The sequence below is a fragment of the Pleurodeles waltl genome, chromosome 4_2 (assembly GCF_031143425.1).
Source record: "Pleurodeles waltl isolate 20211129_DDA chromosome 4_2, aPleWal1.hap1.20221129, whole genome shotgun sequence".
NCBI classification, from domain to species: Eukaryota; Metazoa; Chordata; class Amphibia; order Caudata; family Salamandridae; genus Pleurodeles; species Pleurodeles waltl.
Genome location: NC_090443.1, coordinates 339,604,416 through 339,619,169, shown reverse-complemented (window position 1 = coordinate 339,619,169; position 14,754 = coordinate 339,604,416). Strand labels below are relative to the sequence as shown.

At 48.1% G+C, this 14,754-nt stretch overlaps 1 protein-coding gene across 1 annotated transcript in view; it reads left to right on the top strand.

Moving 5' to 3' along the window:
• Positions 1 to 14,754, top strand: part of LOC138292669 (arf-GAP with dual PH domain-containing protein 1-like) — a 74,524-nt gene that overhangs the window by 43,782 nt on the left and 15,988 nt on the right. The window contains exon 7 of the mRNA XM_069231380.1: positions 5,394 to 5,477. Coding sequence (XP_069087481.1) covers positions 5,394 to 5,477 — 84 coding nt within the window. The remainder of the gene's footprint in view (positions 1 to 5,393; positions 5,478 to 14,754) is intronic.

The following is a 14,754-nucleotide window of genomic DNA, read 5'->3' as shown; positions in this document are numbered from 1 at the left end:
CTCAAAATGCAAAGTACCGTTGGTAATTAATGCCAGCACTGGCTAATAGTGGTCCTCGTGACCAGAGGCCGGTTAGCAACTTTGTGCACCTTCTCCTGCGAGATCAGGGTTATACAGGAAGAAACCAGGATGTCTGAATTTATGACAGGTTTTCCGGGTGTCTACATAAGATAAAATGTACATTCAGTGATCTAAAATGGAACTTTATTACAAAGGCATTGAATATCCTGAATATCTGGCATGGATCTCACCTTCATAGGCCTACGATTCACCCTGCTCGGGTAAACTACTAGCCACTGACTGGTTTATCAGAAGAATAACTTTGCTCCTTATGTTCTTTGACTTCCTGATCTCCATGAATGTAAACAATAAGTGGTAGGGTTTATCATTCCCAGCAGCTGTTTAGTCATTTTTGCACAGTTGCAGTCACAGACGCTTTTTTAATTGGTAACCCCCGTGATGCACATTGAGATCTCAGGATCACTATCTTTCAAGTTGCCTAGATTTGTATGGACGTCTTTTGCTGGACAGGCCTTTTCAGTGTTGACTGGTGGCACACTCTTTGCCTCGTTTGTTGCTTCAGCGATGTCATTTGCATAAGCCTAGAAAGGCTCTGAAGGTGTGGCTCTTTCCTCGGCTTCATTGTTGAAGTCTGTTTTCTGGCTAGGGTCTTTGCTTTGTTTTTAGTGCTGCGGTTACAATATACATTTTGTATCTGAACATTGCACTTTATAACACCTTATACCTACCTACCAACATACCACGTTCGATACCATAACATACCACAGGATTTCCTCTGCATCCAGGTAGAAGTGGGTTCCACAGTCATAAAATGACTCTAGTCCGTCTTCACATCAATGTCTCAGTTTGTGAAAGCAGAACATTTCAGGTCACAGAATTACCAGCCGTGGAGCATTCCTTTGGGATGCAATCTATCTCCATTTCTGTTTCATTTGTGCATGGAGCCTTTGGATCTGATGCTAACCAGAGAGGGGATACAAATACACGACCCACAGTCAGTATTTAACTTTACATCAAAGTCTCCAACCCGGCTGCCAATAAGAAAGCATTCTTGAGAAACATCTTCGACTCATGCATTATCTAAAATTTAACACTATTAAAACCCACTACCCCCTACAAATACTAGCAACCCCACTGCTTGTCAAGCACTGACAATATATCCTGAACGACTTGGGCTTAATTTTGCCCTTTGCCACCACAACATCCCCGGTTTAAGTCATGGATAAGAATATCTCAAGGTCTGCACACATAACCAAGCTCGTGAAAATAGCCCGATTTCAGCTCCACCTTCTAAAGAAACTGACACAATCCATCCCTTCTTTGGTTTTTTTGTTTAGGGTGCAAGCACCCGCCCTCTTGTAAGGCCTTACTCGCTTGCTCTAGCCTCCCTCAGAGTCATCCTAATGCAGCTACATGGCTTGTTAAATGGGCAACGATATTGGTCTGCATCTTGCCCATCTTGAGAGACCTCCACTGGTCGAAATCAAATTCAGGAAAGCCTGCGTAACCCACAAAGCCAAGGATGTAGTACACCCCACCTTCTGAAAGGACAAGCCGCTGATATATGGAAGGAAAAGGAAAAAACAAAAACACGGAGAAATCTCTAATGCTGGAGGTTCCGAAAGCAAGGACGACAAAAACACTTGGCTAGGTTTACACTATATAAATGTGTCAAATTGATATGATAATAAAAAATAATAAACCACTTTGGCTAGCTTAGTTTATACCTTTCGAGCAACATTTCAATTATTGCAATTAAAAGATCCGTACGGTCACAAAGGCAGTCGCCATCATATCATTTCGCCACTCCTCTTCTGATTAAATGAAATGTTAGACCTAACCTAAATTTTATCTCCAATTTTCCAAAGTAGTGTTATTGCCCTGTTGCAGGAAAAATTGGTGGATTGACTATTTACATATTTCTTTTCCCGATTAATGAAAAACAGGAAGAATGTTTCTTGCTTTGTTTAAACAGGTTTCATGTGAATGTATTGCTCTTGTAGCGGGTCAGCAAGAAAATGGCTTAAGAATGTCTTGAAACTAGTTCCAAATTGTAATTGTGTCACCATCGCAGCCCACAAAATAAGAAAAGTTCTTTGGGACTGCCGAGTTGACCTCAGTCAGGTAATTTCCTTGGTTTTGCCTGTAAACAAACTTATCTTTTGTAAACTACTCCCACAAAACGAGGGTTTCTGCTTCATCAAAGTTCAGACTTAGGCCCATATTTAAACTTTTTTAGCGCCGCATTTGCGTCGTTTTTTGACGCAAAATCGGCGCAAATTTACAAAATAAAATTGTATTTTGTAAGTTTGCGCTGTTTTGCGTCAAAAAATGACGCAAATGCGGCGTTACATTTTTTTAAATATGGGCCTTAATTTCTTTTGAGGGTTTGCCTTGTCAGTTTCATGCAACGAATAAAATCATAAATTAAGAGTGCATACATATACATACATACAGGTACTTTGGGTCAGCCGTCTTCATCCACTGGTATGTTCAACTGTAATTCATATTTTTCTCCCGCCCACCACAGCATATGGCATCAAACAACGAATCAGACCCTTTTCAGCCATGGTTTCTATTGCACTGCGAATGTGGCATTTTGCAAGGCATGTGTGCCTTAAAAAGTCCACTTCACAAGTGTTAGTGTCGATAATTTACTTTGCCAATGCTTTTTTCATTCTTTTCTCTATTCTTTTTATTTGTTAAATCATCCTTGTGTCAATAGTGCCTTTTCTTAGCGACAAAAAGAATCATATTTTCCGGTGAGGTGCAATTATGTTAAAGATGGGTTCTATACCTTTTTAAGTACACCTGCCTGCTAGGAAGCACCCATATTGTTCTACTAAAATACTATCCATTTCTTCTTTTTACTTATGCGGCATATACCTACAGTATTGTTTTTAATTAAAAAAATTAAGCATCCGCCAAATTGCCAGGACTACAAATATTTAAACATATTGACTTTGCCACTGCTTGTTTAGGGAAACGGTATCACGCGTAATCTCCCTTCACAGAACGAGTGTTATTATTCTGTCAGAGCATGCGAGTGAAATACATTTTCTGTAAAAAAAAAATTCTATGGGGCACTTACCTCACTAGCACTTTTGCTGGTGAGCCCTGCCGTAAAAAAGGGAAGTTTACAGAGTTTTTCTCCCTCGGCGTCTACTTTTTGCTAGGTTTTAGAAAGTCAATTTATTTAAAAATTTGACAGGAGATTTGTTTCCTTCTGTGGCAACTTATGCCCGGATCAGTCATTTCACAAGAACAAGGTGTTTTAGTCATTTTACATAATTAAGGTGTATTATGCAGCATTCACTTCATGTTATTCAGTCCCATGACCACAAGAGAGCACTGACGAGCCATGATTCTACTACTTTTGCGTAAGTGTAAAAAATAATGTACAGAAAGTTATAGTCACCATACACCGATCGAGATTTTAGCGACCATAAAACTATTTAAAAACAATAAAAGAACAAGTGCTAAGTTTGGAGAGCATATTCCTGGTGCTCCATGCGTTTATTTTCTCGCTGTTTATGCTAGGGTGACCACCTCCCTCCTGGTCATTATGAACACATTTTCCAGTCCTGCACTTTCATATGATAATCAAATGCATTCTGGGTGTTGCAGTCTTGTTTCGCTTCCATTCACTAAAGTAAATTAACACGTGATTTGTGAGTGAAAAGGTTAGGACTGGAGGCAGTGTCAGTATTGACCTGGAGTGAGGTGGTCACCCTCGTGTCTGCACATTCCTTCACACTCTGCTACCCTGATTTCATCACTGGCCAGTCATAAAACTAAGACTTTTGAAGTGTACCCTGGCCTAAGCTGGAACCCAAATGAGTGCCTTTCCTAAATGTAATAGATCTACAACTATCCCATGCATCCCCTCCTTTTCTGCTATTGAGTCAACTCTCTCCTCACCTAGCATCCTCTGCATGCTCTACTCTTCATGTTCATACCCTCCTCGGAGCTGCCTGCCTGTTTACCATATTTTTATTATGTTCTGTCAATCTGCTTTCTTTTGAAATGGGTTAACCAGATCACTGCAACCTAATAGTACCAAATCTTTTCTAACCCATTTATTCATCTCACCAATCATTTGCATGAACTCACACAGCCCCTGTTCTGCTCTTGTTTAAACTAAGAGAAGACGATGTCAAGGAATGCAGCACTCTTAGTCTGAGTAATGAATTTATTAAGGCAATTCCCAGATATCAAATAAAAGCACACAAATATATGAAAATAAGCATTTAACTCAAATTAAGTGAAACGTGCATATGCCAGAATAATCACAGCAGCTAAATAATCACAGACTAAAATGTGCAGTACATCAACAGTGAACATAAACATAAGCTAAATAATTAAGAATTAAAATGCATCACCATGGGGATTAAATCCATCATCCTTGCCAGCACCAAGCTGGGGAACCCTCAAACAGCTGAGGCAGGAGACGTTCCCCAAATGGGATTTCCTGGGCAGTGCATCCAGCTCACAGGTGAGTTCCTGTCTCAGTGCTACGTTTCCTCATCTTTTATACCTTAAACCAACTCAAGAGGAAGATTCTAGTAAAGCCCTCCCTTCTGTTATGGAATTCAAATGCTGGCTGTACTTGGTCTGTGTAGAAAACATGCAAAAGAACAGGCCAGGCCTCAATGCTCATTGCTGAGACAGAGCTGTACTTTTCTCTGATGGAAACATTCTCAGCCTTGTACTCTCCTATCGCAGCCAAATCCCCCATAATATGTTCTAGCACGGTGTGACCCTGCTCTGGTGAGAAGAGCTCAAACAGGTTCAGTGTGGAAAACAAGCTTTGGGTGGAAAAACACCAGAATAGCAGCAAGGCACAAAATGGAATCACTTGCATAAAATGGAGTAGATGGTCAAATGGTAGCTAACTTTAAATAGCATCACAGCCCCTACAAAAGATTTCATATTACGTCTATTAGTTAACATGCCACAAAGAAACTGAAGTAAAATAATAACATGGTTACCTAAGAGTGCAAGACTCTGGGTTCGGCAGTAGTGTGATACTCTTTATAATGTGCTTCAATGCCTCTTCGGAGGTAGTACACACTATGCAAATTCAGTTACAGTGGATTTACATAAGCAGTCATAGACATGGATGGGCCAGAATGAGGTTTCGTCTTTCTTGTGTTCCACTTTGAGGGGCATATTTTCAGAGCTTGTGCAATTCAGCTCAGCATATGGCTTCCTTTTTTGGGCATGCCTGTGGGGTGGGGTTTGGAACATTGGCTCTGGACATTGTTTTAGGAGTGTGGTATGAATGCCTAAGTGCTTTGGGAGTTCATCTGATGTACTGAGGAAGTTTTGTATCATTCACATTAACTCCTGCCTTCCCTTGCTTGTTTAAGGAGATCGTGAACTGGTTCAACGCTATCCGCATGGCACAGTTCAACTACTTCAAGGTGGCGTTCCCCACTGCTGTCGACAAGGAGGTAATCTACCCCAGGCATCATGGGACACTGTGGGACAGTAAGTGGGGTAGGACATGCAAGATGTGTAGCTGTGCACACATGAATGTGTGCAATGAAGTTGGTGGGCAAGAGCTGAGGGTACTTTCAGTAATGATGTTTGTTTATATTTGGGTGTCTTCAGTGTCAGGTGGTCCTATGGAATGGGAGAGTGAAACAGCAGTGGTAACAAGTCCTTTACGGAATGCAGCAGCCCAACCCCACCCCAACCCATTCCCAGCAAGCTACTCCTCTGTCCGTTGAAATGTCAGCGCTGGCATGTATACTATGCACTCACTCCTTCTGCCCAGTTGTGGTTGGTGCTTCTTCTGTCTTGCAAAAATAACACATTCTCAGTGGTGTTGTGTGTTGTTGCTTGGAGGTAAGGGCAAGGACCATTCCCCGGTGCAAAAGTTTTGCCTATTAGCAGGCCGCTGCATTTCCCATTCTGTGCTCTGACAACATGGCAAAAAAGATGGAGACCAGATGGTCAGTAATGGTTCATGGGCACCCATTTACCACAGAGCATGAAACTCAAGTGTGCTTGGAACAAGACCTGGCGCAAATTGCGGCAAGGCGGGCCTCAAGAATCCTTCATCTTGAGAGGGCTACCAGAGCCACCGGTGGCCCTCTTGCACCCGACCAGTGGGAGAGCTCCTCACCCGAGTGCCACACAGGAGCCGCTGGTTGTAAGCAACAGAGCCCGATTGCTGTGGGCTGAACCAAGTGCCAGTGCGACCCCCGCCTGGGGCCTGCAGAGCTTGAAGGCCGTCGGTGACCAGACACAGGCCAGGATCGCATCAGCGGTTGCCTGTGTGGGAGCCAGAAAGCTTCCTGTGGACTCTGATTGAGCAGTTGCCTTGCATCAGACGCCTTGCACTGCCAGAGGGTCAGCTATGAGACAGGTGCGACCGACAGGCTGCCATTAAAGTGACAAGGCCTTCAAGCAGGAGGACTTTGAGATCTCCACCAATGCAAGGCGGTGAGGCCCTCTGCCTGAGAGAATCAGATCCTCCCCCACAGAGGCTGAGGTGGGAGAGAGCACTGGCCCTAACTACAGACACAGCTGGTGGGCGATCAGCACGGACGCAGCCCACTGCAACATCTCCCGGCCCAGCTCCTTACCTGTCACAATGCGACCCAAGTACCTGGGAAAACAGTGCCGCCCCCACATTGGCCTGTCCCGGACTTTCCCAAGGAGCACTGGTGGGGGCTCACCTCTGCATTGTTCCGGACCGCAGATGACTGCATAGCATATGGGTAGTGACCACCCAGGGAATCACAGAGGTCTGATATGAACTCTCTGGGCCCCCGTGAAAATGTCTGTTAACGAGTGAGGGCTGCGCAGGGAGGGGGTTGCCCATTGCTAACTTGGCCCTATCTGGAGAGGCACCGCTGCACACCCTAGAGCACAGACAGTAACAATTCTGCATTGATTTGCGCCAGGAACCGCCATTGAAAGTGAGGAGAGGTGGGGTAGTCCAAACTCCAGTTTAACCTTGCTCCTTTCCCGACGCTTTGCACCTGCTCCCATTACCCCGATCACGTGAAGAGACACAACCTCTTGGACTGCTGCCGCCTGAAGCCCGATTCGCAGCACACAGAAGTACAAGTATCCTCCATGTACCCCACAGGAGGGAGACCAGACACAGGTGATAGGGGGAGGCCTCCCATTGGACTAGTTAGATGTGAGTCCCTGTTGCGCTGCCCGCTGCAGCGAGAGGTGGGGCACCACTGGACTACCCGTTGGTTGCCTCACACACATTGTCACCCCAGCACCATGCAGTATATACCCAGCATACCCGAGCCAAGACTGATGGCTGCTTTGGTACCTCCCGCTCAGGTAGCATCAAGCCCAAACTTCTGGGGGTGACCCTCTTACTAAGACTTTCTAGCCTCTGACTCCTTTGGAGAGCATCATACATGCAAGACCCCCACAACTCCACCTCAGCCTGGCATGGATCCACAGCCTAGAAGACAGAATGACTGGTGTGGCGCAGCGAACCAGGGTAACCTGCGGTCTTGCCCCTCCAGAGTCACTGAGACGGAGCATACCCTCACAGTGTTCAAACTCCACCTTGCAACTCAAGAACAGTCAACAAAGGATCTGCTTGACCAAGTACAACACGTAGAATGCAGAGCTGAAGATACTGAGTGGTGGGCCCGTCGCAATACTATCCATGTGGTGGGCCTGCTGGAGGGAGGCGAAGGAACCAGTTCAATGATTGACTTGCTAGAAGAAGGGTGTGTTCCTTCGCGCCAGCCCAGTCCCACTGGCCCCACTTCACTATGGATAGGGCACATTGTGTGCCTGCCCGCAGGCCCCCACCAGGAGCTCCCTCTCCTGCGTCCAGTAGTTGCCAAGCTTTTGCACTACAAGGACAGAGACGCAATCCTACAAGGAGCAAAAACTGCACGGTTTCAATATTCCTGGACTAACCTATGCAAACCCAACACTAATGTTCCTCCCACCTTTCAGTGAAACGTCGACTATGAGAACTGAGGCCCGTATTTATACTTTTTTTGGCGCCGCATTTGTGCCACTTTTTGACGCAAAAGCAGCGCAAACTTACAAAATACAGTTGTATTTTGTAAGTTTGCGCCACTTTTGCGTCAAAAACGGACGCAAGTGCGGCACTAAAAAAGTATAAATATGGGCCTGAATTTCCAATACTCCTTACTTTTCCCTGCAAAACTGAAGGTTCTATATGACCAGCAGACCTACTTCTTCACTGAGCCAGAATCCACCTGAGAGTGGGTGGAGACCCATTTTGAGAGTAGCCGGCAGCCACCATCATTATACAGCAGCACACCACGTCCCAGAAATGCAAGGGTCCCCAAGATAGTCAGCCAAACAGATCTGGAGAGACTGTGGGAGCCCCTCTCAGCATGCCCTTCAACAATGCCAACAGTCGGCCAAAGGAGCGGCATTTGCCCTCTACCAGTCCTCCCCACCTCAACACACGGACAATAGCACCTCTGGGAGAGAGGACGAACCAGTCACAAGTGAATTGGGCCACTTTTGGCTGCTGTCTGGCCCCGTGGTCACACCACAGTGTGCAGAGCACCTGGTCTAGGACTCGTCATCCTGAGCCATAAGGAAATTCTCGTGCGGAACCCTGATCACTTGGGGGAAGGACCCCCCAGACAAGTTGCTTCTATACATCTGGAAGATTTGCCTGCCAGAATAATATACTGAATTGCATGCCTGAAGCTCCCCTTTACTTCACATTTCAAGTTAAAGAACTGTAACTTACCACTACCCCTGTTCTGTGCACCGGCTCATAGAGCAGAAGTTTGGGCATGCAACGTTCTGCTGCAGGCTCTGGTTTTTGTTTCTGTATTGTTATTTATCATTTGCTGTACTTCTCCTAATTACACAAGTGGTACAACTTCCACACCCCTGTGGATAGGTATGAGCATACTGGATATCATCCCACCCTCCACCCCTTTCCCTACTCCGGAACCTTCTTGACACTACCCTATGGCTACCAGACAAACTACACAATTTCTTACCTTAAATGTTTGGGGAATGCACTCAAGCACATCAGCGCTATGCCATCTGCTCTTATATTAAGTGACAAAGGGCACGTATTAGCTTCCTCAAGGAAATAGACCTTACCCACATTGAGCTCCAATGCCTTGGCAAGCGGTGGCGTGGAATAATTCACTGAATGACTTATTCAAACTTCGCCAGGGGCACCCTGCTGTAGATACACCCAGGTACCCCATTTTAAACTCTTAATGCAGTTATAGACAAAGAGGGCAGCTATGTCTTTGTAGAGGGGCGACTTGATGGAGACCCCATACTCCTGGGATGCATATATGCTCCTAACTCTGAGCAGCCACCATTCTGAGCCACCCAGTGACGAGTCCTCGCCCGGTGGGTGGCTATCCCCTGGATCCTGGGATCTGATTACAATTACATATTGGACCTATCCCTGGACCGCTCCCACCCACCACCAATTCCTGCCCCGGCACGGCTGCACTCACAGCACTTCCCTAGATGGGCCCAACAGTGGTCCCTAGAGGACATGTGGCGATCCCATAACCCACACACACGTTTGTACTCCAATTAGACCGGCCCACACAATTTATACGTCTGTCTGGACCCCTTCATGTGCTCCCCGGACTTATTCCCACAGTATACATATTCCAACTATATGGTCTGCGTCCTTTCTGACCATGCCGATCATATAATGGATATTAAATGGGGTACCCCGCATCCGCCTGTCCCTACTTGGTGACTCTCTAAGGACACGTTAGAAGACTCTGGCCCTCATTCTGACCTTGGCGGTCGGCGGAGAGACGGCGGTCGGACCGCGAACAGACCGGCGGTATTAAAAATGGCATTCTGACCGCGGCGGTCACCGCCGCGACCGACCGCCACTTCCCCACTCCGACAGCCACGGCGGTCATGACCGACGGGCTGGAGTCTGCGCACTCCGGTCCGGCGGTCGACCCAAGACCGCCAACGGTATCATGACCCTGCTTACCGCCGCGGTTTCTGGCAGTTGGGAACCGCCATGCGAACCATGGCGGTAGGCACTATCGGGGCCAGGGAATTCCTTCCCTGGCACTGATAGGGGTCTCCCCCACCCCCCACTGCCCCCCCGAGTCCTCCCCCCACACCCTCCACCCCCCTGCCACCCCCCAGAGGTGGTACGAACCCCCTCCCCACCCCCACCCCGACATGCACATACACGCACCCCGACATGCACACACCCCCTACATGCACATATACACACCCCCTACACACACACATACACAGCGGGGACACATACCCGCACACATACATGCCGACATGCGCACCCGCCGAACTACACACATTGCCCATAGGCACAGCAGCACTCCCCGCCCGCATGCACGCACTCACACACCCCCTCTACACACTCCCACGCACACCCCCATGCACGCACACATCACACAACACCCCCCCACCCCCTCCCCTCACGGACGATCAACTTACCTTGTGCGTTGGTCCTCCGGGAGGTGACAGGAGCCATGGGGAGGTGACCGCCAACAGAAGACCGCCAACAGAAGACCGCCACACAGAAATGTGGGTCGTAATTCTGTGGGCGGTGTTCTGCTGGCGTGGCGGTGGAGGTTGACCAGTCTCCACTTTCCCGCCGACCGCCAGTGTGGCTGCTGGCGGTTTTCCGGCGGTACGCTCCCAGCGGTCAGAATCCGCACAGCGGCATACCGCCGCGGTCGGCGGTCTTCACCGCGGCGGTAACTCGGCGGTCTTGCGAAAAGACCGCCAAGGTCAGAATGAGGGCCTCTGTCTTCTGCGACGCCCAACTCACTTACATCAATCAGTACTTTATGATGAATCATGGCACTGCCACCATGCGAGCCATTAAGTGGAACGGTTTCAAAGTAGTCACAAGGGGCTTTTGCAAAAAGAACATTGTGGGAGTCTGTAGGGAACGAATAGGGGCCCTGTGCAACACCGATGCAGCAGTTACCTCCTTAGATGACACAGAGCACTGCGTCCTTATACACGCATAAAAACAAAAAGCAACTGGTGCTATAATCTCACTGCATATACAGCTTGCATCTATGCTATGGGTAATAAACTGGGTTGATTCTTAGCATGGCTCGTCCACCAAGAAACACACAGCCCCCCCTACCACTGACATTTGGATGACCATAGGCCAAATCGGCCGATCCCAACTGGCCATACTTCAAGCTTTTAGCTCCTACTATGCAGAACTGTATAGAGCACCTGCTTCCTCCACCCTGAAAGCAGCACACAACCTTTTACTCTCTCCTCACTTGCTATCCTTAAGTGCCCCTAAGCGAGAGGAACTGGATGGGCTAATCACATCTACCAAAGTTAAAGAGGCTATCTGAGACCATGTCTGTAATAAGACACCTGGTCTGGGCAGACTCCCCATCGAATTCTATGATTGGTTCTTGACTTAGTCCCCTGCCTAGTGGAAATGGATAACAAGGCCCTCACTACAGGCACCCTACCGTCTTCCCTGCGGGAATTGCTTCTAATCTCTTCATTGAAACCAGACTGGGATCCTACTTTTATCGGTCAATTGCGATATTGGGTGCCGACTACAAAATCCTTGGCAAGGTACTGTCAGAACTCTACGTGCAGGTTCTCTCCACCCTGATCAAAATGGTTTTGTGTCTGGGCAGAGCACATCTAATAACATCAGGCACCTATTCCATATCACGGAACAGGCCTTACTCCAATTTTCAAGTGCAGCCTACCTCATATTAGACCTTGAGAAGGCCTTTGACTCTTTGTCGTGGGACTACCTCTTCGAGGTCTCGAAGGCTGTAGGCAGTGCTTAATTTGTGCTTACTGTTCCTGGTGCTGAGCACCGGCACTTATTTTTGAGGGCCAGCGCTTATTCTTCTGCCTCAAGCATCTGCTGCAAGCAAAAGACTCACATGGGAAAGACGGAGGAAGAGAAAAATGAAAAAGCTTCACAAATGCAGAAAGCAGAAAGCTGCAAGAGTGAGCTGAAAGGACAGGGAGTGGCTGTAAATGGATTGAAGAGGCCTGAGCTGGTTTCAGGATTCCGCTACCTCAGTATTCCGTGCTTGCACATTTAAATGCAGCAGCCGCGTGTTTAATAGGAGGGCTTTGGGCACGGAACGTTTTTATTTACAAATAAGCACTGGCTGTAGGAAAGGATCAGCAGCTCCTTGCATACAATGAGCTACTGTATACATAGCCCACCTCCTTATTGGCTGCCTCATCTCACCTCTGTTCCCCATAGGCCGTGGAACGCGCAAGGGATGCCCCCTCTTCCACATCTTATTCGCCATGGAATCTTTAGGCTACTGGCTCCACCATGAGGGCCAACAATGGGGTATTCCCCTGGATAGAACCATGCACGCGATATCACTTTATGCAGACAATTTGTTGCTATACGTTCACAATGTGGCTATCGATATGTCACCTATAGCAACTACGTTCCAAGACTTTGCTGCCTCTGCAGGGCTACGTGTAAACTGGCAGAAATTATGTGCCTTTCCCCTGCATCGCGAGGCACCAACCCTGGGCATCGCGGCAGTCCGCTATCTAGCAATCAGACTATCACTCTCAGAGGTGCCTGCTCAAAGAACATCAGAAAACTACAACTCATCCAAAGCGCCGCCGCCAGACTTATCGTGAAACACATCTCCTAAAACCTGAGGAACCTCCGTTGGCTCCCAGTGAAGAAGCAAATCAATTTCAAACTACTCACCCACCCCTACAAGGCCCTTCACAACATCGGACTGGCCTACCTGAACTATTGCATCTCATTCCATAACCCAGCCAGACCCCTCCGCTCCACCCAGAAGGCGCTAGCCACCATCCTATGCACCCGGAAAACCACCTCCGGAGGAAGTTTTTTTGCCTACCTTGCAGCTAAGAGCTGGAAAAACCTGCCCACGCACCTTAGACAAAGCCCATCATTCATCTTCTTCAGGAAGAACCTCAAGACATGGCTCTTCAAATGGGGCCCAGACCCACCACCAGCGCCTTGAGACCCTCACAGGTGAGTAGTTGCGCTTTATAAAAACTGATTGATTGATTGATTCGACAGTAAGCTACAGTGCGCATTTACAGCTCTTAAATCCCAAACAGGTTTCTGGCAGAAACTGCTGCTGGCCCTAACTGGCAAGAACGCTCTATCGAAAAAGATCATCTTACCCCATCTTCTCTATTATTTTGTAAGTGTCCCAGTGTTTCCATGCTGGCACTTCTTTGAGGACCTGGACCAACTATGGGTTGACCTCCTAGAGGACAGTGGAAGGTAGCATGTGTCCCTTCGTAAACTTCAAGTGCCTGTGGGACAAGTGAGATTGGGAGCACCATCCATTGAAGACTATTACCTCGTGGCGCAGCTCCAGTGGGTCTCCTGATGGCTAGCAGGCAGGAATTTATAAGAAACGAACACGGGGAATGGGCCCTCTACGTACTACGTCAATTTCTTCCTCCCACCATTCGGATGCAGCAATTATGGTCCCTCCACGTAAGGGTTGCCCGGAAATGCCTGGCCAGGGCCTTACAGCTAACTAAGTGGATCAGTCCGTACTCCCTGGTGATTCCCCTCCAGGGTCAACACGGACCCCTGGGACTCTTCATGCCTGAACAGCTCGGGGAGTGGCACTCCGATTGCCTAAATATTGTGGGTGGCGTCTTTCAGAATTCACAGTTACTTCTCTTTGACCAACTATGTCACCATCTCCCCCAGCCAGCTCCTGACACACGGGTAACTACTAGCAGCTCTCCGCACTCTTTGGAGAGTAGAAGAATGAAGAACCACTGACAGACGCTGTGATACATAACCTATACTCTATGGGAGAGGGATGACACCTTATCACATGGTTTTACAGCGCACTTAATGAGCACACCAGGATCCCACTGACATACCTCCACCAGCTGTGGGAGGAGGACATAAAGAGACCCCACCATGGCGCAGAATGGTCTAGGGCCCTTGAGTCTCCACAAACAGGATCCAGGAATGCCTGTTTTAAAGACATCCAGTACACGATCGTTCACAGAGCCTACCTCACCCTGTCCTGCTTGAACCGCATGCTCCCCACAGCACACTTAGCTTGCCCTAGGTGTCATACCCCCTTGGCTGATCTCAGTCATATGGTCTAGTCCTGTCCTTATGTAACTAATTTCTGGCATGTGCAGGATCAGTTAGCCAGATCCGACCTTGCTTAGTGCTTCTGAGATCTGGCTCATTCAGGGAGGTATCTATGACCATTTCTGGCCTCTTGTGCTGACACAGCCCACCAGCCTGGAGCATGCTGCTTTCCACACCTGCACGCTTCCCTTCAGCAACTGCCCTCCTTCACAAACCTGCTACAGAGGGCCAAGCACACCAGTCTTGCAGAAGCCTTTCAATCGCTTCCTGTGCACTTACACACAGCCTCACACCGCCCTTTCTTTAGGGCCCAGCACTAGCTTCAGCAAACCAGCTCGTCTCACCAGCAGCATAGCATTTTCACTAAGTGCTTAGCCTTGCTTGCCACTGGGCTCTAAAGCACTCTCTCAGGTCATACACATCTCTATCTGGTGGGGGTGGCTGGACTACCACTCACCTGGTCTCCACCTCTCCTGGCTAGCCTCAGCACCGTACCCCATAACACCACTTTCTTTCCCGGGGACTCTGGGAAGACAGGTTCTTTTCAAGTGGAGCTCTGACTACAAGTTTCCTTTTTTCCAAGCACAGACCTCCCCACCCCTAAACCCCCCATATGCAAATACTGTCCATGCCCATTGTGGGCCCCCATGTCC